This window comes from Hevea brasiliensis, chromosome 16 (assembly GCF_030052815.1).
Source record: "Hevea brasiliensis isolate MT/VB/25A 57/8 chromosome 16, ASM3005281v1, whole genome shotgun sequence".
Classification (NCBI taxonomy): domain Eukaryota; kingdom Viridiplantae; phylum Streptophyta; class Magnoliopsida; order Malpighiales; family Euphorbiaceae; genus Hevea; species Hevea brasiliensis.
Window position 1 is genome coordinate 60123505 of NC_079508.1, and position 14060 is coordinate 60137564.

Here is a 14060-nt window from a genome sequence, read left to right on the forward strand (position 1 = left end):
TAGAGCTAAAAGAGAATTTGACATTTGAGGAGCAGCCTATAGCCATAGTGGACTACCAAGTGAGACAGCTAAGATCAAAACAGATCCCTATGGTTAAGGTTTTGTGGAGGAGTCACTGGAAGAGTGCACTGGAGTCGAACGGGACATGCGTAGCAAGTACCCTTACTTGTTCAATGTATAATCATGTACTTTATTCGCTTTGTGTAAAAATTCGAGGACGTATTTTCTGTAAGGGGGGAAGAATGTAACACCCCAAAATTTTATTATTTATGAGTATTTTTGGTATTTTAATTTTATTTGAATTTTAGGAATTTTTTTGAGATTTTTCTGATTTTAAAAATCGGGTTCGATTTTCCGAAAATATAAACTTTGATGATTTTTAAAAATTAATTTAAAGACCACGTGGCAAAACTAAAAATATATTTGGAGTCTACGTTATTTTTCTCGAGTTTTATGGAATTTTTCGAAATTTTTGGACCTCGCTGGTCCCGAGGCGCAGTAAAATTCAAAATTTTGTATTTTGAATCGAACCGCCGAATCGAATCGGATCGATCGGACCGGCCGACCTCGGACCGGCCTCTTCTCTTTTTCTTCCTCCGCGCGACGCCTCTCCTCTCTTCTCTCGCTTTCTCTCTCTCCGCCCTAGCCGCCAGCCACCAGCCACCCAGCAGCGCCGCCAAATGGCCGCCACCGCCTAAACGGCCGGAACGCCTGAACGCCGCGCGCCAAGGCCGCTCGACTTCTCGGCCAACCGCCGATCCGCCACCAATTGGACCGGTCTTGTGTCCAAAATCATCTACTCGGCGAGCTTTCCATAGACACCAAGAACGCCAAATCCATCGAGCGGATTGTCCGATTTTTGCTCGGGAAGATTTTAGCCCATTTCGACTTTTGGGCTAGATTTCTCAAAACCGTGAATCCCACGAGAAAACCGAGGCCACCAAAGACGCTTCCATTCGCCGAGAGCTTCGCAACGACATAAATTTCGAATTTTTCCGACACCGCTTTTTCTGGGTCCCACTAACTTCGCAAAGGTATTTTCGAGCATTAAATGAGCTTAGAAAATTCTGAAAATTTATGTACTAACCCCGTGTTATGGGCTTCGTAGGTATCCTCGATTCGCGGAAATTCGACAGCTTGATCGGTTCCGCAAATTTCGCCGCATGCACTGCACGGAAAAGTCTCCGAATTGGACCGAGGTTTTGGCTAGCCCCCATTGTCGACGCCCCGAGCGCGCCCTCAAGTCGGAATCGCAAAGGTAAACCCGAACCTTGTTTTTACGTAATTTTCTAGTGCTTAAATAGGATTAAAAATCCATAAAATATTCGTGGTAGCTTAGAAAATTACGATTCTTTTTGCAATAGCTTAGTAATATTGCTAAGGACCATGGGCAAAGTTTTATAATTTTTAGAGCTTGTTTGGGCGCTTTTGCAAAAATGATCAATAATAAGGACTAAATTGAAATTTTGCGTATTGTGATGGATGATTGATTTGATGGGCCCGTGAGGGGCCGTGTGATATGATTGAACTGTTGATATATGGATTGTGAATATAGAAGTGCGTTTTTAGCCCTTTGCAAAGTTGGGTAGGTCCTAGGTATAGGGAGACTCACGATTTTCTGCATCGACTTAGGACGATTTGATATTTTTCTTTGTTTGTATTGAGTCAAATTTATTAAATAGATGTAATGTAATTGTCGTGAGCCGACACCTTTCTTCCTCCGCCACCGCCACAAGAATTTGTCGCCAAGTTTGTGAGTAAAATATTAATTTTAATTGTAATTTCGATATTATTATATGTTCAAGATGCCCATGCATCACTTATATGCATATATTTATGTAGTTAAACTCTAGGCACGAATTATGTTGCATTCATAATCATAATGTGCCATGAGTGTTGTTGTGGTAATTTGGAGCAAAGCAGCGTGCGCTTGGCGCATGCGGTGATGTGGTGTGGACTATGGATAGGACTGGTAGTCACGCTTGAGTTCTTCATTGGGACCCGCCTTCGAGGGGTAGTCACGGCTTGAGTTCTTCGGGACCTCGATTTGGTTTATTAAGCGAAAGTCCCGCTTGAGTTCTTCACTGCACTGTGTTGGATTTAAGAGAGTCAGATAGGGATCACCCCAATATATTATGATTGATGCTACAGGGTGTGTGAGTGCTCCAAATTACCTTTTTGATGCTATGATGTGAATATGATGTTGATGTTGCATTTCACTCTACAGGTTGCATTAGTTTCAGATAGTTATAGAGATTATGGTTAAAATTGATATTTTACTCTCTGAGTCGAACGCTCACTCCTGTTCAAAAAATTTTACAGGCCGCAGGAGGATATTTTATTCTGGGTTAACCTGCTTTTATACTTCGCAGGTTGTTTATCGATATTTGTGTAATTTTATTTACTCCTAGAATTTCCGCATGTGTTAGCAGTAATTATTTGAATTTGGTCTGTAATATTATTATCATGTTGGACCTGTAAACTTAATATTTTAAGTCTGTTTTGATGGATTGGATGAGGGAGCTGAGCTCCCATTTATTATTATGTTAATGAGTATGTGGAGGGTGAGTTGAGCTCCCCAATGGATTTTTTATTGTGTTTACAGGTCGGGTGAGTCAAAAACTCCCCGTTGGTAAGTCCATTTTATGGCCGGACTCTGTCCGTTTGTTTTCTTGAAATTGGGCCCAAATGGGCCTCAGCATTGGGTAAATGAACAGTTAGGCTTACTACGGGCCTTGGGGGCTTTAGGCTGGCCCAGGTCCTAGTGTCGATCCGGCCCATAGGTTGGGTCGTGACATTCCAAGGATAATTTGAGCAACTCTGCATATGCCAAATTTTCAAATCAAAGGTTGAAGAAAATATGAAAAAGAATAACTCCTAAAACTTAAAGAAAAGATTTTGTGGTATGAAGACCAAATTTTCGTTGAATTACAAAATAGTATTATCTTGTAAATTGGTATTCCCTAAGCAAATAAATTTCTAAATAAATGGGTCACATAAATTCAATGTTAAATTTGGGCAAAATAAATTTCTGTGATTTCTAATAAAGTTAAATAAGTCAACACCCAATAATATTTTTTTCCTAATTTTAAATATTAAAAATTATTTATTAATTTTAATTAAAATAAAATTTTAAAAAAGAAATTGAAAAAAATGGTGAATAAGAATTATTTAATATTAAAATTATTATTTTTAATATTTTATTATTTAAAAATCAGAAAAAATAATTTTTTATTAAAAATAATATTTTATTAAGTGTGTACTTATAAAATATAAGGGGTATATTTAGTCTAAAACTTAATTTTAAACTTATTTGGTTCTTAACTGAAAGTACATGAATTTATTTGCTTAGGAAATACCAATTTACAAGATAATACTATTTTGTAATTCAACGAAAATTTGGTCTTCATACCACAAAATCTTTTCTTTAAGTTTTAGGAGTTATTCTTTTTCATCTTTTCTTCAACCTTTGATTTGAAAATTTGGCATATGCAGAGTTGCTCAAATTATCCTTGGAATGTAAAGGTAGGGTGCAAACTAAGGGAGATGGCTACTAGGTATGAGGAAGTTGTGACCATGTATTTGAGGATGACTGTTGAAGGGAATTCCAATAAGATGAACAAAAGAGTTCCAACAGTGGTGTTGGCGAAGGAGCTTACTATTTATGGAAAGGAAAATAATGAGTATTCCATATTTGAATTGTTGATGGGTAATAAAGGAAATAACTTGAGTTTTTGTGCTTTTAATAGGCATGGATGGAGTAGGGAAGAAATTTCAACCCCAAATTGTGTGCAATGATGATATAGGGAAATTTGATAATAAAGCATGAATTTATGTTTTTATTGAATTTAACATTCTTGTTTGGGAAGAAGTTTTCAGTCAGTCTAGATGATGTTTGGACCGAGATTAGGAGTATTATAGTATTGATATCCTTCAAGTTTTGAGATTGAGCTATTATCATCTTCCTTCACAGGTAACGGTGTTATGCTTATTGTGCAATTTTTCCTAAGGATATCGAATTAGACAAGAATGAGTTGGTTTTGTTATGGATGGCATAAGAAGTTTTAGAATATACATAGGCTCATGCTTTATAACTATTAACATTATATCATCATGAAGATAAAATGTGTGATATATGATCTGGTAAGTGATCTAGCTCAATTTGTTGGTGGAGAAATGTGTTTTAACTCGAATTATATCATCATGTAGATAATATGTGATTTGTGATCTGGTAAGCGATTAGCTAATCATATAATTAAAGATTATAACATAATTTAATGTATATAAGACTAAATCAAAATTACTTTAAAAAGTAATATTTATATATTGCAATCTTAATTATATATAAATATATATAATTTTATTAAAATTATGAAATATATCTAAAAATCATTAAAAAAAGTGTATAAAATTAGTTCCTTTTTATAATAATGTTTCTTTTTTAGTTTCAGTACAGTTCGTTATGTTTCTTCAATTCGATTTTAAATTCAAAAAATCATACACCACCCTACCAGAAACTTCTAATATATACTTTCATCAAATTTTTGTATTTATTTTAACACAATTTTGTTTCAAATGTGAATAGTGAATTGTTAGGCTGTAGATTGCTTCGGAGGGAAATTGAGTGACTTTTATCTAGGAAATTCTAACAAACTTCACTTATTCTTTCATTCGAAAAGGGGAGGAATGGGAGAATTTAGAAACAAAACAGAAACATATCACCTGAGTGACTCTCGAAGCACATAAATTAAGTGCTCTATCCTTCACAAAACTATAGATGGTGGGTGGACATATGCACCTTATGCACTGTAAAATTCCTCCTACTTTCACATATCCAGTTCACTAACAGAAAATAAAATCTCTTTCCTGCAAGTTCACACAGCATAGAAAACAACTGAAAAAAGCAACAATGAACTGTCACCTTGGCCCAGATAGAACAAAGGGCAACAATTGAGTAACTTGCGTTGATGTTGTTGTGAATGATGGATTGGAAATGTTGTAGTTTAGATTAGGTTCAACTTCTGCAACACCTTCCAAGACTTTAACCACCATTGACATGGAAGGCCTCATTGCATAATCCTTTTGCAAACACCAAGCAGCAACCTTCATCATGCTCACTACTTCTGCTTTATGCAACTGCATATCTTCACTGCAATTATCAACTAGATCAGACAGTTGATTCTCTTCTGCCTTCTTCTCAAAATGTCTTATTAAATGCATCTGTTCTTCTGGCTGTGAGCGATCAACATTTCTCCTTCCACACAACAATTCTAGGACAACCACCCCAAAGCTATAGACGTCTGCCTTTTCTGTGATTACTGAGCTCAGCCATTCTGGGGCCAAATAGCCTGGGGTGCCTCTCATGGTTGTCACAACTTTACTCTGGTCTCGATCAATCAGTTTAGACAACCCGAAATCAGAGATTTTCGCATTAAACGTGTTGTCTAAGAGAATGTTTTGGGGTTTGATGTCTAAATGGAGTATCTTTTGTGTGCAATCTTCATGAAGATATGTAAGTCCCTTTGCTATGTCGAGGATGATCTTCTTTCTCTGCTGCCAGACAAGAGTAAACTCATGGGTTTGATGGAAGATCCATTTGTCCAAGGAGCCGTTAGACATGAACTCATAAACAAGAAGCCTGCGGGATTTATCAGCACAAAAACCAAGCAGCCTTACCAAGTTCACATGGTGGATTCTGCCAATTGACTCAACCTCAGCCAAGAATGATTTTTTGACTTGGCCCAAACCATTGAGACGCTTCACTGCAATTTTGGTGGTGCCATCATTTAGAGTTCCTTCAAAAACTGAACCAAATCCTCCCTCACCGAGAACCTTGGAGAAGTTCTCTGTCAAAGCTTTTAAATCTTTGTAGGAAAATCGAGTGGGCATTCCTGGTACTTGATCCAAGTAATCTTCCTCATCTACATCAGCATTTCTTTTCTTCCAAACTAATAACACTATGACACCAATCACAAGAAACAAACCAGAAAATGCTCCGAGGCTGGACCATATAATTGTCGACCTGCTTTTCCTTTTCTGCTGAGGAACTCTTGCTTCCGTATTTGAGGCATTTTGCACCTTTAAATACACAGTAGTGTTATAATGAACTCCTCTCCTATCATTGTTTATCAGTGAAAATATCTGATTTGGCAAGTAGCAATAACTTCTGGCAGAATCAGAACCATATTTAAAAATAGCCGCTTTGCAGGAGCAATTCTTTGAACAAGCCTCCTTGCACTTCTCCAAATCCAAATTTTCCTTTTTTTTTCCTTTTGATGGATCCAAATCCACATTTTTAAGATCACTGAGAAGGGGGGAATATGTTGTATCGTTTAGCTCTATAAAACTGTGATTTAGAGAATCTTCACAAGACAAGGGAGTAGTTTCAGAAAACCCAAGATTAGGCTGCGTATCATTTATTTGCTTGAAATAAGTTGTTGAAGGAGAACGGCACTGCCCATTGGAGCAAATTCCATAGTTCCCGCAAACTATAGGGTAGAAACATTCATTCGGAGTTGAAAGCAGATCTGCAACTTGTTTCCACCCATCTGTGTCCATTTCGTAAACTCTCAAATGTCCGTCAGGACAAAATCTAATATACTGTACTGATAAGGCTTCGGGAATGGATCTGTATACATCTGGCTGACTTGGCTTAGAAGAATTGGCGAACAAAGCAAAGCTTCCATTCTGAAGGATGACATAGGTTTGTTCCCTATTCTTTTTTCTGCCATAAAATTTGAATTCATAATAGACTTGAGGTGGACTAGACTCTAACGAAGCAACTGCTCGTTCATCAGTGACAGAGATTGAAAGCAAATTTAGTTCAGTCCAATTTGTATCAGAAATACTGGGAATAAGTTTCTGCCCTGCCACCAACTTTTGACCTGGAACCAAAGAATCAGTTGGGTAATCAAAAGATTGCCAAACTGTAGCATTATTATGATCAAAAAGCACAAGATTGCCCATATCAGTCAAGTTTAAGCCTGCAACAGACTTGCCAGCAGTATTCGTGGACCAAGCTATAAATCCATCAGAATCTTTTAAGATAAAATCTCCATCTGATGTGAGCTGCAAGGTAGAATTGATTCTAACAGGATTGTTTCTATTGGCAGACCAAACTACCTGAGGAAAAACAATACTCATAGAGGTTATATATGCACCACCGGTTTGAACAATGAAAATGGCAAAGAGATAAGAGTCACAGGTTCCATTGCAGAAGAAACCGCAAGCGAAGCTTGGACCCAATCTTGCCCTGACAAGGATGGGTATCACCATTGATCCATCTGAGAAATGTACAGAACCGTCAAGAGAGGGGCTATTTGTCCATGAAGTAGAGAGGCTCGCCGTTGGGTAACGGAAAGTTTCAGCACTTGGTAAGTGAACATAATGAAGAAGAAGAAAGCAAAGGAGTAAGGATTGAGTCAAGGAAATGCCCATTAAAGAAGACAGGACAGTAGCTGGCTAGGGAGGCTCAAATAAATTAGAAAACTAATAATGTAAAGAGGTAAGTTGAAGTTCTAATATTGTTATTGCAATTGCAATTGACTTCAAGTAAAGGGTCATCAGCATCATCTTGCCCTCATTTTCCTATGGGAAATTTCTTTGATGATTCCAATTACATGCGGGGCCGCCTCTTTTGTTGTCGTAGTCTTGGATTCTAAAGAGTCCATCCTATTATGAATTTAGATATAAATATATGTATCTCAAAAAAAAAAAAAAAAAATTGCATCCTACATTTCCTTAAGAGTAGAGAAAACGGCACATGATAAATCTCCGGCGGACAATCCGTAGTTCCATACAGCATAGAGCCAGCAAAGTCCTTATAAATGCTATTTTATCAAGGCTTTCAAATTTAATTATTATATTAATAAAAGTAAAGAGTTTAAAATTTTTAATTTAATTAAAATTCAATTAGTATATTATTAATTATATATTATAAATTTAATAATCTTTAAAAAATTATATATTATTATAATTATTAATTTCATGTATTTTATAAACAATTACTGAAATAAAACTTGTTAAATTTTAATATGTAATTTTTTTTAAAAAAATAAAATTATATTTAAAAGTTTAGATTTTAAATTAATAATATTTTATAATAAAAATAAATTTTAATATATTAAAATTTTATAGTATAATAAAAAAAATTTAATAATTATAACTTTATTTATTAAAATAATATTTTTAATTTATTTAAAATATAAAATAAAATAATTAAAAAAAAGGTTAGACACAACTATAAGTAGCGTATAATTTTTTTAAAATTTTTTAATTTTAATTTTTTATTTTATTAAATTTTAATTTAATTTTAAATTAATAAATAATATTTATAATAAAAATATTATAATATATAATATTAAATATTATAATTTTATTTATTAAAATAATATTTTTAATTTATTTAAAAATAAAATAAAATAATTAAAAAGGTTAGACACAACTATAAGTAGCGTATAATTTTTTAAAATTTTTTAATTTTAATTTTTTATTTTATTAAATTTTAATTTAATTTTAAATTAAAAAATAATATTTATAATAAAAATATTATAATATATAATATTAAATATTATAATTTTATTTATTAAAATAATATTTTTAATTTATTTAAAAAATAAAATAAAATAATTAAAAAAAAGGTTAGACACAACTATAAGTAGCGTATAATTTTTTTAAAATTTTTTAATTTTAATTTTTTATTTTATTAAATTTTAATTTAATTTTAAATTAAAAAATAATATTTATAATAAAAATATTATAATATATAATATTAAATATTATAATTTTATTTATTAAAATAATATTTTTAATTTATTTAAAATATAAAATAAAATAATTAAAATTAAAAAAAGTTGGACGCTAGCGTTCAACTTTTTTTAAATTTTTTTAATTATTTATTTTTTAATTTTAATTTTTTATTTTATTAAATTTTAATTTAATTTTAAATTAAAAAATAATATTTATAATAAAAATATTATAATATATAATATTAAATATTATGACTTTATTTATTAAAATAATATTTTTAATTTATTTGAAATATAAAATAAAATAATTATTATTTATTTATTTATTTTATAATTAAAAATAAATTTTAATTTAATTTTAAATTAAAAAATAATATTTATAATAAAAATATTATAATATATAATATTAAATATTATGATTTTATTTATTAAAATAATATTTTTAATTTATTTAATTATTTTATTTTATAATTCAAATAAATTAAAAATATTATTTTAATAAATAAAGTCATAATATTTAATATTATATATTATAATATTTTTATTATAAATATTATTTTTTAATTTAAAATTAAATTAAAATTTAATGAAATAAAAAATTAAAATTAAAAAATAAATAACTAAAAAAATTTAAGAAAAGTTGTAGTAGGTTTTTTAATTATTTTATTTTATATTTTAAATAAATTAAAAATATTATTTTAATAAATAAAGTTATAATAATTAATTTTAAATAATTATAAAATTTTTATTATAATTTTTATTATTTTTTAATAAAATAAAAAAATTAATTATTTAAAATTAATTATTATAATTTTATTTATTAAAATAATATTTTTAATTTATTTATTAAAATTATCCATTTGGACGCTGTTCTTGAACGCTATTTTTTTAATAGCGTTCCACTTATTTTGCCTTTACATCGTTCCAACTAAAGACGTTATTTTTATTAGTATTTGTATTTTCAACTCACCTTATTTTCATAAATTTTTTATTTTAAATTCTTTTTTCATATTTTCCTTTTTCATGACACACTCGTACCATAATTTAACCCCGAGAAAGGGTCTCTGAACGGCTTAGCTAGGGTCCATATCACATTCACGAAGGACAGAGTAGATCTAATTCCGTACAGTTATTGTTAAGAATTTCTCTCAAAAAGGAGTCTCTGAACGCATCCGTACAGTTATTGTTAAGAATTTCTCTCAAACTCTGGACAATATTCTTCATCCCAGGAGTTATCTGCAATCCATTGGCATTACTCTTTCTTTGTCCCATCGCTTGTAGCCTCAAAACGAGTAAAGATTTTGTGCTCTCTTCTCCTTCTCCTTCCTTTTGGATTACGATTACAGTTACAATACAACCAAAACCCAAAACCTATTCTCTTCATTTCTTATTCTCTTCATTTCTCTCTTCCTTCTCTTTTCCATTACTTACATATATGCATGCATACATATATTAGCTGCAGGATCAGTATTTGCCAAGTCATCGAGTCCACTATTGTTACGTCACACTCTTGTTCCAGCTCTCCTACTGCCCACTCCTTTCTATATACCTAGTGTGCGTACTTCCCACGATAAATTCTTGTAGACTTTTAATTGACGGTGTGGATGCTTCGACTTATCCAATTCGAGCCCCGGCCCAGGGTTTAATATTTTTATGGATATAAATTTAAAATTATTTATTGAAAATTTCAAATAATTATTGTAGTAATATAACATCTTTATTCTACATGCTTTTCTTTATATGTGTTATCCAATCAATAAAAAGTTTTTAATATGTATGTTAACAAAATTTATAATTGATTTATGTTATGATAGAAGGTATAGAATAGATTTTGAGACGTAATAAATTAATATTTTAATATATTAATTGTCCTACTAAATTATTAATGTTATGATAATATACATTTAAAATATAATAAAGTCAAAAATCTATAAATAATACCTTATAAAGATTTCCTTTAATAACTTTTAATAAACTGAATTTAAAGAAATAAGAAAAGAATTAGAAGAATTAGAAGAAGTGTATATAATTTGAACAACTCATTCATATTTATAGAGAATGAAAAGCTATCACAATCAGATAGATACGTTTTCTTATCCCCATCAGACACTACTATTTGTTTTAAAATGACACATCTTTTAATAAATATAACTATTTATGTAATAGACATGTCTGTTTATTAATAGATACATCCATTATGATACCTCTCCAAACAGTTATGACTTTGTATATAATTGTATAAAATAGATATATCTATTTATAATAGACACATCTACTATTAACAAAAATATATGTTAATAATTTAATTATAAAATTAAAATAAAATAATTATTTTATTTCATACATATATACCAAGTGCTGTTATAAAATAATATATATTAATTTAAATACATAAAATTCTATATATTTCACTTTTTTTTTTACTTATTCCCTTTCTTGTATTTTAATAATATGAGAATCCTTATCCCTATCTATTATCTAATATATTTTGAGACGTAATAAATTAATATTTTAATATATTAATTGTCCTACTAAATTATTATAATATTATGACAATATATCTTCAGGATATAATAAAGTAATAAATTTACAAATAAAACCTTATAAAGATTTCCTTTAATAACTTTTAATAAACTGAATTTAAAGAAATAAGAAAAGAATTAGAAAAAGTATATATAATGTGAATAATTCAATCGTATTTATAGATAATAAAAAGTTATGGCAATTAGATAAAAATGTCACGACCCAACCTATGGGACCGGACTAGGACACAGGCGACCTAAAGCCCCGAGGTTCGTAGTAAGCCTAACTGCTCATTTACCCAATTCTAAGGCCCATTTGGGCCCAATTTCAAGAAACCAAACGAAGAGTCAGGCCATAAAATGGACTTTCCAACTGGGAGTTTTCGACTCACCACTCAGCAAACACAATAAATAGTCAATTGGGGAGCTCAGCTCACCCTCCACATACTCATCAACATAAAAATAAATGGGAGCTCAGCTCCCTCATCCAATCCATCAACATGCATAGAATCTCAGTTTACAGGTCCATAATAATAATTTAGTTTACAGACCCAAATCAAATAAACATTTCTAACACATGCGGAAATTCTAAGATTTAACAAGTTTATACAAGCGGAATAATTGACTGCGAGGGAGAAAGCAGGTTAACCTCAAAAAATATCCTCCTGTGGCCTGTAAAAATTTTTGAACAGGAGTGAGCGTTCGACTCAGAGAGTAAAATATCAATTTTAACCATAATCCCTATAACTATCTAAAACTAATGCACCATGTAGAGTGAAATGCAACATCAACAACATTTTCACATCATAACATCAAAAAGGTAATTTGGAGCACTCACACACCCTGTAGTATCAATCATAACATATGGGAGCTGATCCCTTATACAGCTCTTTTAAATCCAACTCCGTGCCAAATAATTACTCACTCGGACTTCCACTTAATAACCAAATCGAGGCCCGCCCCAATTACTCAAGCCGTGACTACCCCTCGAAGGATCGGGTCCCAACATTACTCAAGCCGTGACTACCCCGCCCTATCCATAGTCCACACCATCACACGCACGCCAACGCACGCACACCGCTCCAATTACCACCACAACATCCATGGCTCATCAAGCTATGAATGCAACATAATCGTCGTGCCAGAGTTTAACTATATAAATATATGCATATAAGTGATGTATGGGCATGCTTGAACATATAATAATATCGAAATTACAATTAAAATTAATATTCTACTCACGACTTGACGACAATCACCGTGGCGGAGGAGGAAGAAACCGTCAGCTCACCGATAATTTTATTACAATCATTTAATAAATTTGACTCAATACAAATAAAGAAAAGACCAATACGTCCTAAGTCGACTAAATCCTAAGGAGTCTCCCTATACCTAGGACCTACCCAACCTGCAAAGGGCTCAAACACACTTCTATATTCACAATCCATATGCCCACAACTCAATCACATCACACAACCCTCCTGGACCCATCAAATCACCATCCATCATAATATAAAATTTTTAGTCCTTATAATTAATCATTTTGTAAAACTACCCAAATAAGCTCTAAAAATTCTAAAACTTTGCCCATGATCCTTAGCAATATTACTAAGCTATTGCAAAAGAATCATAATTTTCTAAGCTACCACGAATATTTTACGGATTTTTAATCCTATTTAAGCACTAGAAAATTACTAAAAGCAAGGTTTGGTTTACCTTGCCGATTCGACTTCTGGGACGCACTGGACGTCGACAATGGGTAGCCAAAATCCGGTCAATTCGAGACTTTTCCAGTGTAGTTCGTTCGCCAAATTCACATACCGTCAATCGAATTTCCACGAATTGAGGATACCTACTAAGCCCATAACACGGGGTTAGTACATAAATTTTTCAGAATTTAAGCTCATTTAATGCTCTAAAAACATCTGAAGTTCCGTGGGACCCATCGAAAACGATGTCTAAAAATTAAATTTATGTCGCTATAAGCTCTCGACGAGTGAGCGTCTTTGGTAGCTTTTCTGGGATTCATGGTTTTTCGAGAAATCTAGCTCAAAATTGTAAATGGGCTAAAACTTCGAGCAAAAATTGGACAAACCGCCGATGGATTTGGCGTTCTTGGTGTCTATGGAAAGCTCACGAGTAGATGATTTTAGACACAAGACCCGATCCAATTGGTGGCCGGATCGGCGGATTTTGGCCGAGAAGCTTGCCGCACGCGCGTGGAAGGGGTTAGCGCGTTCGGCCGTTTGGCGGCGGTCGGCCGGGACGATACTGGAGGGCCGCCGTGAGGTGGGACGAAGTGGGCGGACAGGAGGGGAGGAGAGAGAAAAGAGAGAAGGAGAGGGAACGCCGTGCGCGGAGGAAGAAAAGGAAGAAGACCGGTTCGATCGGTCCGATCCGGTTCGATTCGGCGGTTCGATTCAAAATATAGAATTTTGAATTTTACTCGCTCGGGACCAAAAAGTCGAAAAATTCAAAAATTTGAAAACTCAGAAAAATACAGACTCCAAATATATTTTTAGTTTTGCCACGTGGTCTTTAAATAAATTTTTAAAATTCATCAAAGTTTATATTTTCGGAAAATCGAACCCGATTTTTAAAATCCGAAAAATCTCAAAAAAAATTCCTAAAATTTAAATAAAATTAAAATACCAAATTGCTCATAAAAATTAAAATTTTGGGGTGTTACAAAACACATCTTCTTATCCCCATCAGACACTACTATTTGTTTTAAAATGACACATCTTTTAATAAATATAACTATTTATGTAATAGACATGTCTGTTTATTA

At 32.1% G+C, this 14060-nt stretch overlaps 1 protein-coding gene across 1 annotated transcript; it reads right to left on the bottom strand.

The window, feature by feature from the left end:
* Window positions 1-4643: 4643 nt before the first annotated feature.
* Window positions 4644-7708, bottom strand: LOC131174746 (G-type lectin S-receptor-like serine/threonine-protein kinase SD2-5). The gene is made up of 2 exons (XM_058138631.1): window positions 5677-7708; window positions 4644-5553 (listed from the first exon to the last, which is right to left on the bottom strand). The coding sequence occupies exons 1-2, from the start codon at window positions 7435-7437 to the stop codon at window positions 4918-4920; spliced, it is 2397 nt and encodes a 798-aa protein (XP_057994614.1). The 5' UTR covers window positions 7438-7708; the 3' UTR covers window positions 4644-4917.
* Window positions 7709-14060: the final 6352 nt, after the last annotated feature.

Excerpts from the sequence above, each read along its gene's own strand:
- LOC131174746 (XM_058138631.1), bottom strand. The coding sequence starts at position 7,437 with ATGGGCATTTCCTTGACTCAATCCTTACTCCTTTGCTTTCTTCTTCTT. Across the intron at positions 5,554-5,676 it reads GAATCCACCATGTGAACTTG|CAGAGAAAGAAGATCATCCT; the intron begins GTAAGGCTGCTT and ends CTTGTCTGGCAG.